Source organism: Eumetopias jubatus, unplaced genomic scaffold, assembly GCF_037043125.1.
Source record: "Eumetopias jubatus isolate StellerSeaLion01/CBP00866 unplaced genomic scaffold, mEumJub1_p1.0 scaffold_8, whole genome shotgun sequence".
Classification (NCBI taxonomy): Eukaryota; Metazoa; Chordata; class Mammalia; order Carnivora; family Otariidae; genus Eumetopias; species Eumetopias jubatus.
This window is the reverse complement of record NW_028274814.1, coordinates 8284143-8300268: the sequence shown is the minus strand read 5'-3', so window position 1 is coordinate 8300268 and position 16126 is coordinate 8284143. Positions and strand designations below refer to the sequence as shown.

At 39.5% G+C, this 16126-nt stretch overlaps 1 protein-coding gene across 2 annotated transcripts in view; it reads right to left on the bottom strand.

The window, feature by feature from the left end:
• Positions 1 to 511: 511 nt before the first annotated feature.
• MKX (mohawk homeobox) overlaps positions 512 to 16126 on the bottom strand; it is a 58218-nt gene continuing 42603 nt past the window's right edge. For both annotated transcript variants that reach the window (XM_088025521.1, XM_028120852.1), the window contains 2 exons: positions 828 to 861; positions 512 to 698 (listed from right to left, as the gene is read on the bottom strand). In XM_088025521.1, coding sequence (XP_087881647.1) covers positions 512 to 698; positions 828 to 861 — 221 coding nt within the window. The remainder of the gene's footprint in view (positions 699 to 827; positions 862 to 16126) is intronic.

Below are 16126 nucleotides of genomic sequence, written 5' to 3'. Positions count from 1 at the left end.
TTTTGTTTTGTTTTGTTTTGTTTTGTTTTGTTTTAGAGGAATGTTTCATTTGGGCTGAATAGATTTCCAAGTTTTAACATGTGAATTACTGAATACATCGTGAGGGCTTTCAGCGAGTGTGGGCTTCAGTCCTGGAATGGTTACAGGCCCGTCTGGAGTGACACACACAGACTAACAAGCATGGTGGTGGTGTCGTTTGAGGCATAGCTACTCCGCTATGCCCACGTTGTGGCTGATTTTGGGGAAGCAAGGCACTTACTGTAATGGCAATGCAGACACTCGATGCATAGTTTGAGTAACATAAAATAAGTTACTATTTTTGATTAAAGTGAGGTTTTTATAATTTATATGTCTTTTATAGAAGCAACTAAATGATCTAGTTAGGATAATTAAAAATAAGAAGAGGTTTGATAGGGAGTCATTTCCACTTCTGCTTCGGCTCTTAAGGAAGAGGATTTAGGGGAAAACACTGACGTGAAGAACAGCCATTGGTCTGAAAAGCGACAAACCCTTAAAACTGCTGGGCCAGTGGCACTTTGACGGTCTTTACTTCTGCTATATGTGACGACTTCTGGATGATGCAGCTGGTAGTTCCCTGCAGGGTGTCTTTGCCCTGTGCAAGATTGGTTAATGCCATAGCTGCATTAATCTCCTTCCAGTAAGTGTCATCCTTGCTTGGTCCCTTCCTGTTGGCTGCACTGGATTTAAGCAAAAAAAAAAAAAAAAGAAAGAAAGAAAAAAAAAGAAAATGATCAAACTCACTGCAGTGTACATGGAAAATGCCATCAGTGAAAAGCACAAATGGCAGATAATAACATATTTCTCACCTGTCGCCCTTATTGGATCCATTTTCCAGAGTGTCTGTAAAGACAAGCAAAAATTCAATTATTTTTCTTTTTTTCTTTCGGTTTTAATCTCTGGAGTTGCATCATTAATGACCAGGAATAGAAGCTCATCAGGAAATATGGTTGAAAATCAGTTAATTTTTTTTTCTACAAAGATAAAGTAGTTTAAATTAAGATACAAAAGAAATCTCTCTGCAAATGGGAAAAGGTAATATAAAATACAAAATAGCTTCTGTAGATATACAAAAATCTGACGATTTATTCTGAGAAATTGGGCTTTTTCATGAGGAGGCAAACAGTATAGGGACAAGCACGCTAACTCTTCCTGCGGTCAGGTTCTGGTCTCACTCCCCTACTCACCTGCTATGTACCTTTGGACAGGCTATGATGTTTCCACAAAGTCTGGGATGCAGTTTCCTCAACTATAAAATAAGGGAGTTCCTAGAACTTCAGGGTGCCTCTGGTTCAATATTCTATGAATGACTTCACGGGAATCAAACTTTTCTCTCAGAAAAGGGACTGACAAACAGTTCCCTCTGGCTAGCTAGCAAATGAGCGACAGATTCAATGTAGCAGCACAGGACTTCTGGCCCTATTAGAATAATAGGGCACCAGTCTTTTAGTGGCAAAGGAACCCCTCATACTGCAGGAAATGAACATTATGGTGTGAGCTTTGCTTATGCACTCTCTCTTTTGCTGTAGATTTCCTCCCTCTCTCAGGCACTAATGTCTACCAAAGCAAACGTCAATATCAAGAAAGATGAAATGGGCTATTGATCTTGATTAAATCTCTCTAGTTAGCTTTTAGGCTAAAAGAATATGGTATTGGCAACACAAAAAGAGACATGCTGGAGGGAAAGATATAGACAGGGTAAAGAGGACCTGCTAGCATGGCATGGGAAATGGGGCAAAGGAGCAGGGTTGGGACTCCCCATCAACCTACGAGACCCCAAAACTAGGTTAAGTCATGACCACCACCACCACCACCACCACCACCATCATCAAAAACAACAATAAATATTACCAAGTAGTTACAGAATGAGGCACTTTGCCCTACACAGGAAACATGAAAAACACAATATTTACTCAAGGCCTTCTTCTGGTTCTATGGCTTTTGGAAAGCTGTCTTTTCCTGCCCTCCATCCTCTCCCTTTGTTTTATCTCCCCAACCCAGTATTTTTGAAGGCATTTTTTCCCCCTCTGCAATGCTCAAGGCTAGTAAAGTCAGGCGGCATAATTTTCCAGTTCTGGGCTCTAGGACAGTCATGGGACTTGAGAATAAGAGCATCAACATGATCATAATACAGTGTAACCGGGGTAAAATTTTCCAAGGAAGATATGGTCAAGAGGAAATGATTATATGTCCATGGAGATGAGGCAGCTAAACTCCTGTGTCCTCTAGGAAGCAAAAGAATTAGAAAAGCCTGTTAGTGCATACTGAGTCAGGCCTCTTGGTGTGGACCTGGGTAAAATAATGGGTCACTATGGGCTTTTTGTACCACCTTTCCCAGGGACCCAGGGAGCTTAAAAAAAAAAAAAAAAAGAAGAAGAAGAAGGCAGGCAAACAAAACAAAAACAGTGCATAAATGACAAGATTGTTATGAGGAATAAATGAGTTGCTATGTGTCTGGCCCAAAACAGAACAACAAACGTGCCTTTCTTTGATCTTTCATTTAGGGGTCCTTTGGGGGAAATAGCTCAATCTGTGAGCAGTTGGATGGTCACCCTCTGGATCTTCTGGTCCCTACTAGGTTGGCCTGGATGGTTAGCTATATTTCTGTTGCTCTTGATATTTTTGGAATCATACAATTAACTTATGTAATTGAAGGAAGAGAATGACAGTTTTTAATTCACAGAACTCTAATAATCCTAGTTTACGGATCACTTCTTATGTGCCAGGCAGTAGACTAAGCACTTTGTGTCGTAGCTTATTTTGTATTAGTGACTCTGTATGTGGATAGCATGTCTCTGTTATGTCTGTTAAGTCATTCTTTGTTTCGTACTATTATCTGTAAATCTTTACTCAAGAATGACAGAGACAAGGCACTACCAAAACAGAGTCAAGGCCTTTGTTTAGGAGGAGGAAAGCCAGCAACACTGGCTATTTTACAGAGAGGAAAAAAAAAAAAAAGAGTTAAGCTTTTGCTCAGTTTTGCCCACAAATTGCAACAATTCTGTTGCCAAAGTGAAGCAATAGGTTATGGAGATATTTATTCAATGGAAAGACTTGGCAAAAGCAGAATAAGTTCCATGAAGCTTAAATAACATTAGGGAAATAACAAAACATAATTTAGAAAAGACCATGTAACTGATGCTCTGGCTTACAAACAAAGCAGTCTCACATATTCAAAGGGGACCAGAGTTGGATTCCCTACCTGAACGGTCTACCCGAGAGTGATTACCGCACAGACAAGAAGGAAGCCTGTGGCTATCAAATATGTAAGGGGTTACAGAACCCAGAAATGCCATAAGTGAGTGGAGCCTGCCTGTGAAAGGAGAACATGGAATTCACTGTTAAGGTCCACGGAGAGCTTCTATTTAAGAGGACGTGTGAACTTGTATGTCCTGCAGCCCCATCAAAGGCGGCTGCCTCCCTGAACTCGTTCCACAGAGAAACAAGCTGACTACAGCCAACTGTGAAATTATAAAATTCTGCTTACTCCTTGGGTGTATGTGTTTTACAGTGTGGTGCCTATGAAAATACCTTTGAAGTGTAAAACATAGATTCCAATCCCTGTGCGGGTGTTCTTAGTTTCACGAATTTCAACAATGTCCCCAGCAGCATTCAAAAGACTGCATCCTGCGTTTTATTTCTAAAGCTGATGGGTACGTTCAATGTCATTAGGTATGGATTCAGGTTCTTTTCCCAGCAACGGAAGAAAGGTCTTCGTAAAAAGCAATAAATAGAAGAGACATTTTGCTTCTCTATCAAGAGCAATGCGAAAACAGTGTGTAACAAAGCTCAATGTCAAACATTTCAAACCAACAAGAAAGAGGTGACTACTACTATTTGGGGCGGAGGGGGGTGGGGAGAGTCTCTGTGTCCAGGGTGCTTTTGGTTCAAAACATAAATTGGTGTTAGAAGGGCATGCTTTTGCTGTTGCTGTTATTGGTGGGTTGCCCGGTGTCACTAGGATATTAGGCATCCAAGAGCCACCTCCTGCAGAGTAGTGCGTTCTAGTTCCCAGAAGAACTAGCAGAAGGAAGATAGCAAACAGGGGTCCTTTTACTCTGAAACATTTGTGCTTTTGTAGGAAAGCAAAGGACAATAAAGATCCGGTGGTTTGGGAAGATTGTTTTTCTAGTCCTTACAATCTAACTCCTTATAGTAAATAACTCTATTAAAGGTGAAGACTTTTTTTTTCTTACGCTTTTTTTCTTTTTGAAGTGTAAACTTGCTGGCTCTTATCTGATCCAAGTATTTTGTGTCTTTTCAGCCAATAGATAGGTGTGGTGAGTCTACTGACCCACCACCAGTGCTCAGGGGGCTCACACCACTTCTGCCCACTGCAGACAGGTGGTCTCAGTGGCTCCTGTCCAGGAGCGGGCATCCAGTCACAATCTGACAGGAGAGGGAAGGATTCTGAATGCTGCTGAAAAGACAGAAATCTTAAGTCTGAGCAAGAGCAGACATTTCACTGCTGTTAATTAACATGCACAGACTTAGGGTCTGACTGCCCTACATTCAGCTCAGCTGTATCTCTCACTCTGCAAGTAGCTTGGCTGGGCCTCTCCGAAGTCTGGGCTAAAATGCCTTTTTAGATTCTAAGGTTCCAAAAATCAGCTACGCTGTCAATTACCATAAAAGCAACTGGTTGGCAGGAACAACTTATTGAACCAGCCAAAAGAGCGTGTTTTAAGACCAAAAAAAGAAAAGGAAAGAAAAAAAAGAGGTGCGTAGTTAGGAAAATCTTGGATGCCGTAAAACCCAAACCATGTTGAAACTTAAAGTGGGGCTATCCTCAGTTTGGACATGTGTTTCCTTATAAAGTTACGTTGAGAAACAATTATACGGAAAACCACTTCTATTGCAATTCGAGAAGTGTAAGCACCAAGCTCTGTGGGCAAAGTGTCCACTCGACCTTGATAAATGCAACTTACAAACGTATTAGTTCTGAGATATATTCCTGAAGTAAGAGTTACGGTCATAGAAAGAGACAAAAATATGGCCAAATCTGTTTCTCTGAAATATTTTTTTCCAAATTTTATCAATAAGCCCTGAAGTTAGGAATGTTTAAAAAATATTCCACAAATGTGGAGCAATAACTCACATCACTGAAATGTAAATAAAGAATATGAGTATTTTTAAAAATTAAATAATCTAAAGATCACATACTACATATTTCCCTAAATTGAAATGGAGTGAGTCAGAGCTCCAGACGCTTGACAACTGCGGCCCTTCACACTGTGTCCGTTTTGGGGCCATCACTAGGGACAGCTGATGCGGACAGCCAGGGTTTGGTGTGTTTCTGATCTCAGAGGTCCCAAGAGCCCCCAGGACACCAGATCAGTTTCTGGAGTTATTTACATACTTGGAACAGTTGAGATAAAGAACAAGACTCTGGCGAACCGGGCAGATGGAAAATCTCTCTGAAGCTTACGAAATGCCGACGGCTCTAAATCTACAGGACCTTACCCCAAATGGACAGAGCGATCCCTGGGGTTCCCTGCTCCCACCTCCACAGTCTCTATCTTACTTCCCTACATACTGGATCCAGGCGGGGGTCACACACACACATACAGATTGGTTCCACTGGGACTCTACACTTTCCTTTTAAAAATAGCATATGCTATGTTTCTCTAATGAAAAGTCATACAGGTTCACTGCAGAAAATCTGGGGAAAAGCGTAAAAGAGAAAATAAAGGCAATTTAGGGATAACTAATATAATATTTGAATATATGGCTTTTCAAGCAAGCTTATATATGTTTTTAAAAATAGGGTCATTCTGTACATGTTTGCTTTTTTCACTGAACTTCGACTTTTGCCTTATTAATAAATAAGATAGTAATCTTGTTAATAAATAAGGTAGTAATCTACCATGTGGCCTTCCCTGATGTGGCAGTGGTTTTTGCCTGTGAAATATAAACAGATTGGAAGAATTCAAATCCAGCTTCATCCAGTTTAAACTTGAATATTGAGAGACTCAAATGTTACAAGAAGGGGTTATCTTTAAAAATAACAATTACTAACATTGATTGGATGCTTATTCTTATGCCAGGCACTATGCCAGGAACTCTAAAATGTTATCTGGTTAAATGCTTACAATAACCCTGTGAAATGCACCATGGGCCTTATTTCCAAATGACACTGTAGCTTAGAGGGGTCCAGAAACTCGCAAAGGACACAGTTTGGCAATGCGGGTGGTGAGTATCACATCAGTCGACTCTGAAGGTCATGTTTTTACCTACTGCATTCAATTATTCGAGTGGTCTCTGTTGACAAAGCCACCTTCTAAGACCGTGACAAGGCTTAATGCACTGTTTACATAGAAAGCCTGTCGAATGACAACCTATTAAAAATCTATTAAGCACCTTTTCTGTTCTTTTTGTTAGTATTTTAGACCACAGAGATGCAAAAACAGACTTTTTTTCTGCTTTTGATTTAATCTGTAGTATAAAAAAAAATCTGTCCAAATCACAGAATAGGGACTCTAAGCTCTCTTGAGCTCTCTCCCATGCTTTATGACATTTTAATAGACGCGATATCCTTCTAATCACTCTTCTATTGCCCAGAGTGAATTACTGCTAAATAACTCCTAGACAGCTGTGGCTGCATCACTTTTAGAGGAAATTTTTGTGGTTAGCCTCTCTTTGGGGTAAGCAGAGCTTCTGAATGAGTAACAATAAATCATTCTAAGTGGTGTGTGCCCCAGCAGGAAGGAAAGAAATACCCAATAACCTGCAACATGTATCTGTTGATGACAGAACTGCTTCTTCCAGTTCTACTACAACCAAAAGTGAGGTCTACTTTAAAACTTGTGCATAGCAGTAAGAGATCGCAGCTGAACTTGGTGAGCATCAAGGACACTGCTTGCAGAAGAGTTACTGGAGGCTGAGTTTTGACAGCCTGAGATGGGTGGTGGGGCGAGAGTTTTGCAAGCTTTCTGAATAGTGAGAGTTATAAATGAAACCCACCTCATCTTCATGGACAGAGTTAGTATTTTTTTTTCCTTTTTGCAATATACTAGCTCAATTATTTATCCTGAGCCCTTAAAGAATGAATGGCTTCCAAAATCATTTCAGAGTTTGAAGAAAAGTCTTTTCCAAAAATTAAGCCAGTGTTTCCTCCAGCCATGACTTCGACCATCTGGCCAAAGATTCTTTTCCTTCCTGCTACCTCTCATGTGGGCTGGCCCCTCACTATGGCTAATGATGCCCAGATGTCCTGGATCCACAGGATCCCCACCTTCGGCTGCCTCTCTGTCAATGCATCATCTCCTCTAACTCCTGCCAGGAAATAAAAATTAGAAACCACACCCCTCTCTTCTGGACCAATAGCAAAGAGCTCCTCGGTCAGGGTAGGGGTAAGCTGACATCTCAAAGCTTTCACGACAGGTTATATTTCCATTAACAACAACACTCTTTACTGTTCCAGTAGTAACCCATGTCTGTGTGCAAACCTGTGAGAGTGTGGCTTGGCTCCTTATCAGTTATGGAGTAGTGGCCTTGATGGCCCTCCTTATTAAGCAGAGCATAAGACCTTGAGACTAATGGCTCCTTGTTAATTCCGAGTGGTACCTTTGTTACTGTAAAATGCACAGGTATTCTGACCTCATCAATCTAGGCTGGAGGATTAAAGGTGTAGGAAGTGGGATTTATAATTTGAAAGTAACTTTTCAAATAAGCAGAGTACCACCCAGTTATAACGTCTCAACTTCACTTTCAATCTTTTTCACTAAATATATTAAATATTCTCAATGCTAAGTTGTTCTGCATGATCCCATCTACCAAGATTGTTCCTCTGTGATCTCAAAGACTCCACCTTCCCAAAGTCTAAAACTTTCAGTCTGAAACTTCACTTTGAAAATTAGAAACCAGTCTGTGGGGAGGAAATTGTTGGTGAGTGACCAGAAAGGGGGTCTGGAAATGTTAAATATTCTCATTTCTGTTCTTAGCTCATCGTTATTAACTACGAGGGTGGTCTGGTATGAGGCACAGAGGCAGCCTAGGGCAGTGGTTGGAGAGCCCAGACCCTGGAACCAGACAGCAGGAGATGGACCCCTGCTCTACCGCTTACTATCTGTTTGACTGCTGACCAGCTGCTTGACTTCAATTTTCTCACCTATGTAATGGGGCTAACAGTACTATAATGATACACTTCTTCTGAGGACAACATGATTGAATACTTTTTAAAACAGAAGAGAGCTTGAGCACGTATACCTTCAAGCACTATATGAACCCTCGTAAAATAAAATAAAAAAATTAACCTCCTCTCTCACTTTACTTTTTACATTTAGAATATGGGGTTGAATGTAGTCACCAGAAAAATTAGTATTGTTCAGAGATTTAATAAGAAAACCATTATGTAAGAACAAAATATTTTAACTCTGGGCAAAGCCCATCAGCTCAGATTAATGGATTAAGTGTGCAGAATCTATCATCTTCAAGGACAAAATGGATTTTCTGATGCTATTTTGTGCCAAACTATCACAACATGCCAAGACAAAGAATACTGGAGCCACATGAAAGAAGAGCTGCAAACTTTAAGTGTCTAATGGATTTCATTACTTCATTTTTCTCAAGGGGAATACTGGAGATGTTACCCAAAATGCTTCATCCATGAAAGCTAGTTTTCCAGCCAAAGTCTCAGAAAATGACTTCCTAACTATGCATGAATAACTTGTGTGTGTGTCTGTGTGTTGCAAGGAGCATTAATTGTTTATAAAAGCACTCCTTTTGCATGCCAGTTGGGCTACTAGTTTTGAAAACTGGATGGACTTACCAATTCTTAGCTAACCTTAATTTTGGCCCAAAGTTGATATTGATATTCACCCCCTAAGTTCTTCAATAGCACAAGAACTCTTTCTCCCAAGATCAATTTTATAGCTGCTACATTGCAGTTCTAGAAGGTTGACTTGTTTAATGAATATATATCTTTGTATAGTGTTAGGTTATGAAGTATTAATATGTCTTTCATCAGCAACAGGAAATGGAAAAATATGCATTTGTAATAATCTAGAAACTGGCTGGAAAGTCTGGCTCCATCTATGTATTTTCAAGCTCTTCAGTATCTCTGAAAAACCATTAAAAAGTACTTTTCCTTGGATATATGAACCATAGTGTATCTTTGAATTGGCTCACATTTTTGCCATGTTTTTCAAATTCTTCAAATTACCATCCCCAGAAATGGCACTTGAGATGAGGAGACCTTGCTTTTAAACCTGTCTGACTGCATTAACACCAGAAATGACACAATAAAAGAGATGACGCTCACAAACTTCTTGGATCTTTCTGAGGAGTAGCAAATGACTGCTTCTCTACCCACAGTTCATCTGCTGTATTTATTAATAGAAAAGAAACATATTTTAGACATAAGATGAACAGGATTACAGTCCTTCTACTTTTCAAATACATTTCAATGTTCTTAATACACTTAAAATGTTAAAACTGTGCTTGGCATGTCAGTGTTCTATGTTCACACATTTCCACATTTAAAGGTTCTGTGATTTTCTGCTTTTCATTTCAGAAACAGTCATTTAAAGTCTAAAGTAGGGTGAGGAGGGGCTTTGAAATGAAGACTGGGAAGATTTTTGCTGATGGTATTGAAGAGCATGCGAATTTAAAAAAGGAACTAGGTGTAAAGGGGAGATAAAATGCCTTCCATGGCCTTGGTTGCTGCTGGAGGTCCCAGAGAACTCCTAGTCTAAAGGTCTTCTGATGACCTGTTTTGATCAAGGAAATACCAAATCCCTCCCCCGCCCCATTTAAATCTTGCCAGAAGTATCTACTCTAAATTTTGCCCAGGAATCTACATCCCAAAGCATTTATTAAATTCTGATAGCATACAGATCCTAATCCACTATTATCACCTAAATTTAGAATACAAGAGATTTCCAGGAAAAAAAAATGGGGGACAAATGGCTGAATAGTAACAAGTTGCTCTGTTTGGAGGGAAAGCAAAATCATAGATAGATCAAAAACCATCTTTTTGTACCACAATTTGTAGAAGCACAGGATGTGTCCTGGGACCACAGGAAAATAGCTGACTCACTAGGTACGTGACCTTGGGCAAGTTAGTTGTGCACACCTGTGTCTAAGTGTCTTCCCCTACAGAATGGGGACAACAGTAACACTTACTTCCCTGGGTTGCTGTGAGGGTTAAACGAGGTTGTGAGCATTAAACTCTTGGAACAGTTCCTGGCCCATAGTAAAGGCTATGGCGTCATGATTCCTGAAGTAAAGAAGCAACACTGTCTGTCATCCTTAACCAGTCACAGGGGCTGCTCCAAGTGCCACAGAGGTGCTAGCTTCACCTGCGGTTTCCGCTATCACACTCTAGCCTCTAACCCATCTTCTTGAAATGCTGTAGAGAGGAGAATAACATACACAAGGGAACTTCTCAAAAGGGCAGGCTCCTGGATCCCATCTCGGAACGCGATTCTGTAGGTCACAGAGATGCTAAGGAATGTGCCTTTGAATGAGCTGCCGGGATGCTCTAATGTAGATGAGGAAAGGGCTGCCCCTGGAGAAAAACTGCTGTGGGGCATTAGACTGTGTTTAGTGCTGGAATTCCTGGGGGTTCACTCCAGAGTAGCAGCAGCATAAGGCAGAATTTAGTCGGTATTTTTCAAAAATCATTATGGGTTCTTAGTATTCCAACAAGGGTCAAATAACAAGGCTGTATTTAACAAACCAAGTTCTTGAGTCTACCTTCATGTGAATAGGAGATATAACATTATTGTTGGAAAATATTGTTCAGTTATGGGTTTCAGAGATAATTTTCATTGTGTCAATTTTTGCTGAAACAGGAATATAATACCACTAAGAATGCCTTTTTGCGGGGGCGGGGGGTGGTAAAACATTTTACTTTCTTGCATTGCTTTTCCCCAGTTATTATAATTTTTAATATACTATGACATATAATTCAGGGACAGTCATTACAAATACAAACTGGAGAATAAAGAAACCCAAGATTTTCACTGTAATGTATTACAGAATACTTCAGAATAATCAAATCATCCTCCTTCTTCTAATTGGAACAGCGATGGTAACAATATACTGTTATAAGATCTGTGTTTTCTATTTTGAAAATAAACATGTTGGCCCAGCTCTATATTGCTGTGATGGTGGGGCCTTTTAATTTTGAAACTCTTGTGTTTTTTTTATCTTTCCTTTGGGAAAATAGGGTGACAGATAGTAATCCACATGGGGTCATCAAAAACTAATTATTCAACCTAACATAGAATTTTTTCTTTCTAGGGTAGGATAATAAGCTTTTTTAAACTAAAGTAAACTTAGTTTCTGCTGCCCTTAGTAGAATGTTTTATTCAGGCCTGCCTCAAAAAGAACAGAGCATTGTTTTATTATACATCAACACAGTGATGAGGTTTTACAAACATTTTTTGGCTATTTTTAATGTTATTTTTACAGCAACCCTGAGACGTAGCTGGAGCTATATGATCTCTAAAGAGGAACAAGGATAAGGGGTACAGAACCACTATGCAAAAAGTAGGCCACCACCAAGGCCAAAATCACTAAAACTGAATGCAGTGGTCATGATGTTGAATACAGTTGTGAAGAAGGATTGTGAGAGGATCCTGTCCAGGCATGCCGATGGCTTTGCTCTTAAAGAATGGCAGAATGTCAGAGCACCTTGGACCAAAGGACTGAAGAGAACCAAAGTACTAATGGTGGTCATTTCAAATCCACCTAATGGTGGATGGGCAGGCTGAAAACTGAGAACAACTCTTGGCTGGGTGTCTGCGGGAGGGTGAGCCGAGAATGTTCTTTCCCCAGAGCACACAGACCCATCCTATGCTGAGACCACCACTGCCAACGGCCTACCAGAATCAGATGTATAGCAAGTCTAAAATAATAAGGTTTCACACCAATGCTTAAGGAATGTAATATGCAAGAAGGGTACTTCTGTGAGCATCATAAGATATTAAAAATATAGTACTTAAGCATGGAAACGAAGAAATGATAAAGAGAAGGCAAGCACCCTTATGTTCGTACATCAAACAAAACAAAACAAAACAAAACAAAACAAAACAAAACAAAACACCAGAGCTCAATGACTACCACGAAAGGACAGAACAAGTATAAAATTCTTGCAAAGCCATTCCATGAAAATGTAAATACAAAAGAATGGCATGTTTTCATGATTTAAATATATTTAAATGCAAGCAGCTGCCATACATATTGTCTTATAAATGTCATATGCTGTTATAAGTAAATAAGTCACCTGAAAAATAAAAAAGAAAACATTTACTTTAGTCATTAAAAATTATTGATTTAGGGGCGCCTGGGTGGCTCAGTCGTTAAGCGTCTGCCCTCAGCTCAGGTCATGATCCCCAGGTCCTGGGATCGAGTCCCACATCGGGCTCCCTGCTCCGTGGGAAGCCTGCTTCTCCCTCTCCCACTTCCCCTCTTGTGTTCCCTCTCTCACTGTGTCTCTCTCTTTGTCAAATAAATAAAATCTTTAAAAAAATTTGTTGATTTAGAGAAAGGAACAATTAACCTAATACTTTCTCTAGGCTAAAAGTAATCCTCTCCTATTCCTTATATTTTCTACCTTTTCCCATACTCTTTGAAACTTTAGAGAGAAATGTACTATTTTAACAATCAATAATATAAACCAATTTTAAACAAAAGAGAGAAAGGGAGGGAAAAGGCAGAAGGCTGTGCAAAAAGGAAAAGAAAGCAAAAGTTACATTTCCAGAACAAACTAGATCCACATATCTGCATTTTTGTTTCTGGTGATGGAATACACTATACATTCTCAAAAATAATTTAAAAATTAAATTCTCTAATTCTAAATTCTCTCCAGACATCCAGAAATATATGATGAATCAGCAATGAGAAAAAGACAGTAATTATTGCCTTGAATCAAAGTATTATATAAAGGAACCTGGCTCTCATACATAAGAGTAAACAAACTACATATTTTGAAATATGTAGTTTTCATGAAAGCACAAAAAAATTACCCTTTTGGGGGGTGGGGGTAGGGAAGGCTAATAACAGCCAGGAAAACCATACATTCCTTTATAAGATTTCCAAGATCTTGTAGGTAAGCGGCTCTCTCCCCTTCCTAATAGGATGTGGTAGTTCTAGTCACTTTTCCACACTCAGGAGGTGAAAGCAAGAGGGGTTGGTATACAAGGGCAGACTAGTTTTTCACAAGAAATTAAGAGCTGTGAAGGCCCCTGGACTTAGAAAAGTGCCACAGCACCACTGTTTGTGACATCTATTATTTCAGATGCCTATCTACTTAGAAGCACACCCAGTTAACGCCCAGCATGAGTGCACCACTCTCTGTTATGCATACAGTTCACACATGGGTCCAAAGCCAAAGGAGCTGAAGCATAGGAGGAGTAACCATCCCTCCCAGGCCACCCACAAAGGGAGCTGAACACAGGACATTACAAAACACACATGAAGAAGTGAGCCATTGTTTCAGGCTTTAGGGCAGCAGTTAATTATACAGCCCTCAGCATAAGATGAGAATAGGAGGGAAGAAGGTGGAGTTGGGCAGCAAAGCTTTTCAGAAAAAGTATTTCTCTTATTTTCCAAACTTGAAGTAGCTGGATACATTACCCAGTTGATTTGCAGCCTATGTTAGGAGGCTTATAAAAGCCATTCTATAAGATAGTTTATTAGACAACATAATACATTGATTCTTACTTGGACAAGAAGATGGCCAATAATAATCTCAAAGTGAAAGAAGCAAGAAATCTGTATTTGAGTTGACTTACAGGAGCTCCTAGGAGAAGACTAAAGAAATGAAAGATGAGCAGTGATAAAAAGCCCTTGGTGAAAATGCATTTAATTAATTATTCACACAACTAATCCTTATAATAATAAGAATTGGCAGGGCTAGTAAAAGCAGAAAGTGGGTCCAGAAATAGAAAAGAGATTGTTTTTACACTGAAGAAAAGAGGAAGTAAGGGGAGTTGCGTGGGGGCAAGTGTTGGAAACATCTATCAAAATTTTGCTTTAGAAACGGGAATCAGAATTTATGATTAATTGAAGAATTTTTCAAATGGAATTCCAAGCTAATTTTAGCAGTCTTTGAGGCACAGAAAGAATAAACCATTAGTTACTTAATTCCTCCTGCTGCTTTTAATGGGATTCGTGTCTTCGTTTTGGTTTATCATGAATTGAGTACACCTGTTCTCTGCTCATCAGTGCAAACTGTGGAGGGTACCTTCATTTAACCACGCTTGATTCCCCCAACAGTAAGGTACACTGGAAGGAGAGTAGATTTGGAAGCAAAAGCTTGGGGTCTGAATCCCAGTTCTGCTGCATATTAGCAGAACTGGGGCAAGTTACACCTAATCTCTCTGAGCCTCATTTTTTTCATCTATAAAATAGATACAAAAAATATTGAACAATGAGGACTCTTGTAGAAATTAGAAATAATCACTGTAAGACACAAGGCACCCAGTAATACTCACTACATAACAGCTACAATTATTCCACAATTGGAAATACTCTGCAGTGGCAGCAACTTTTGACGAATGTGGAAGATTTACCTTGAAGTGGAGCAGATAACAAATAACACAACAATTCAAAAGAGCTTCTATATTTGAATTATCTAAGCTAGGTCAAGGGCAGCCATGTTATGTCTATGATGCTCATGTGTGGAGAATCATCACAGGAGCAAGACTGCATATTATGAAGGCTTCGGTTTTGCAATGGCTTGGAGAATATCACTTCAGTTGCTTGGTAGCCATAATATGCAAAACATGAGGATGGAATCTTTGGTGAGAGTGAGAATGAGCATACCAAGGCAAATTCCAGGATTATGTCAGCAACTGGTCTTTTGCTGCTCATTTTGGGGCTGACACATGTAATAGCTATTGGACCAGTGGCTTACATGTGTTACCCATGCAATCATACAGGTATGTTGTAGTGTTTACTCTTAAATTCTTGGAGAAAGTTTTACATGTGAAGGCCATTACAATAGAATATAGCACTTGAATTTGGGGAAACAGCTTTGGAAATTCCCAATTCTTATAAGCTACTTCTCTAATATTTGTCATTAAGGATTTTCTATGAAGATCTAACTAACTGGTATACCTATCCTTTTCACAAGGAATAAAATAACGACTTAAATCATATTTAAAAGACCTTAATTGTACCACGGCTTCATCTTAAACAGCTGAACTTGATATCTCTAAATTCTTGATTGGAGCAAGAATGAATAGATTATTCTAAATACTCCTGATATTTTACAAGGAGACTGATAATTATTAAAAAGTTCTCCCCACTGCATGGCAGAATGGGAGAAATATTTGATTTTTCTTGAAAAATTTTTTTTGCCATCTTTGGCTGGCTGGCACTTTGATAGAGAATGTGCAACTACACTATAGTGAATCTGAACTTATCCAAGTGAAAACCAAATTATCTTTTTGTGTCAAATGGAAAATTATACTTTATATGTATCATTTTATCCCCCCAAATCCTCCCTGCCATTTTGGGGCATAATTAAGGGCTGGGTCAAGTTAACATAATTCAGGTGATGAAAATATTTATTGGACACTTGTAAGTCATAAGTTTGCAATTTATCTCATTTCCTTTTTGTGTATACCTATCATTCCCCCTATTTTAGAATATGGGAATTGAGACTGAGAAAAAATGACTGATAGGTCCAAGGCCAGATTGTTAGTAAACAATAGGGCCAGTACTAGAAGCCAGATCTTTTAATTTTAAGTGTAACAGAATTTGCTCTTCTCCAAGTTGTCTTTACTTGTTCATGAGTCCATGGGTCACATAGCAAACATTTACTGAACGCATCTTATATGCCAGGCACTGTGGTAGGCCCTAGAAATACAAATCACTAGTGGATCTCATCCCTAAGCAACACACACTTTGAGAGAGAAATGACAACAGCTCTTTGTGGGCAGTGCTGTGGGAGGGAGCAAAGGCAAGGTCAGGGAGTGGGAGGGGGGCTCCTGAAAGGAGAAGATATCCTTGGGCAGCAGGCAGAGGCCCTGGGCAGTTGCTTCCAGGTGCAAGCAGCCCCCCTCCCCTCCATTCATTCCAGCATGCTCAACCAATGTCATCATTATCTGAGGGCCAAGTCCTAGAAAAGATGGGAAAGCACAAGGAAAAATGA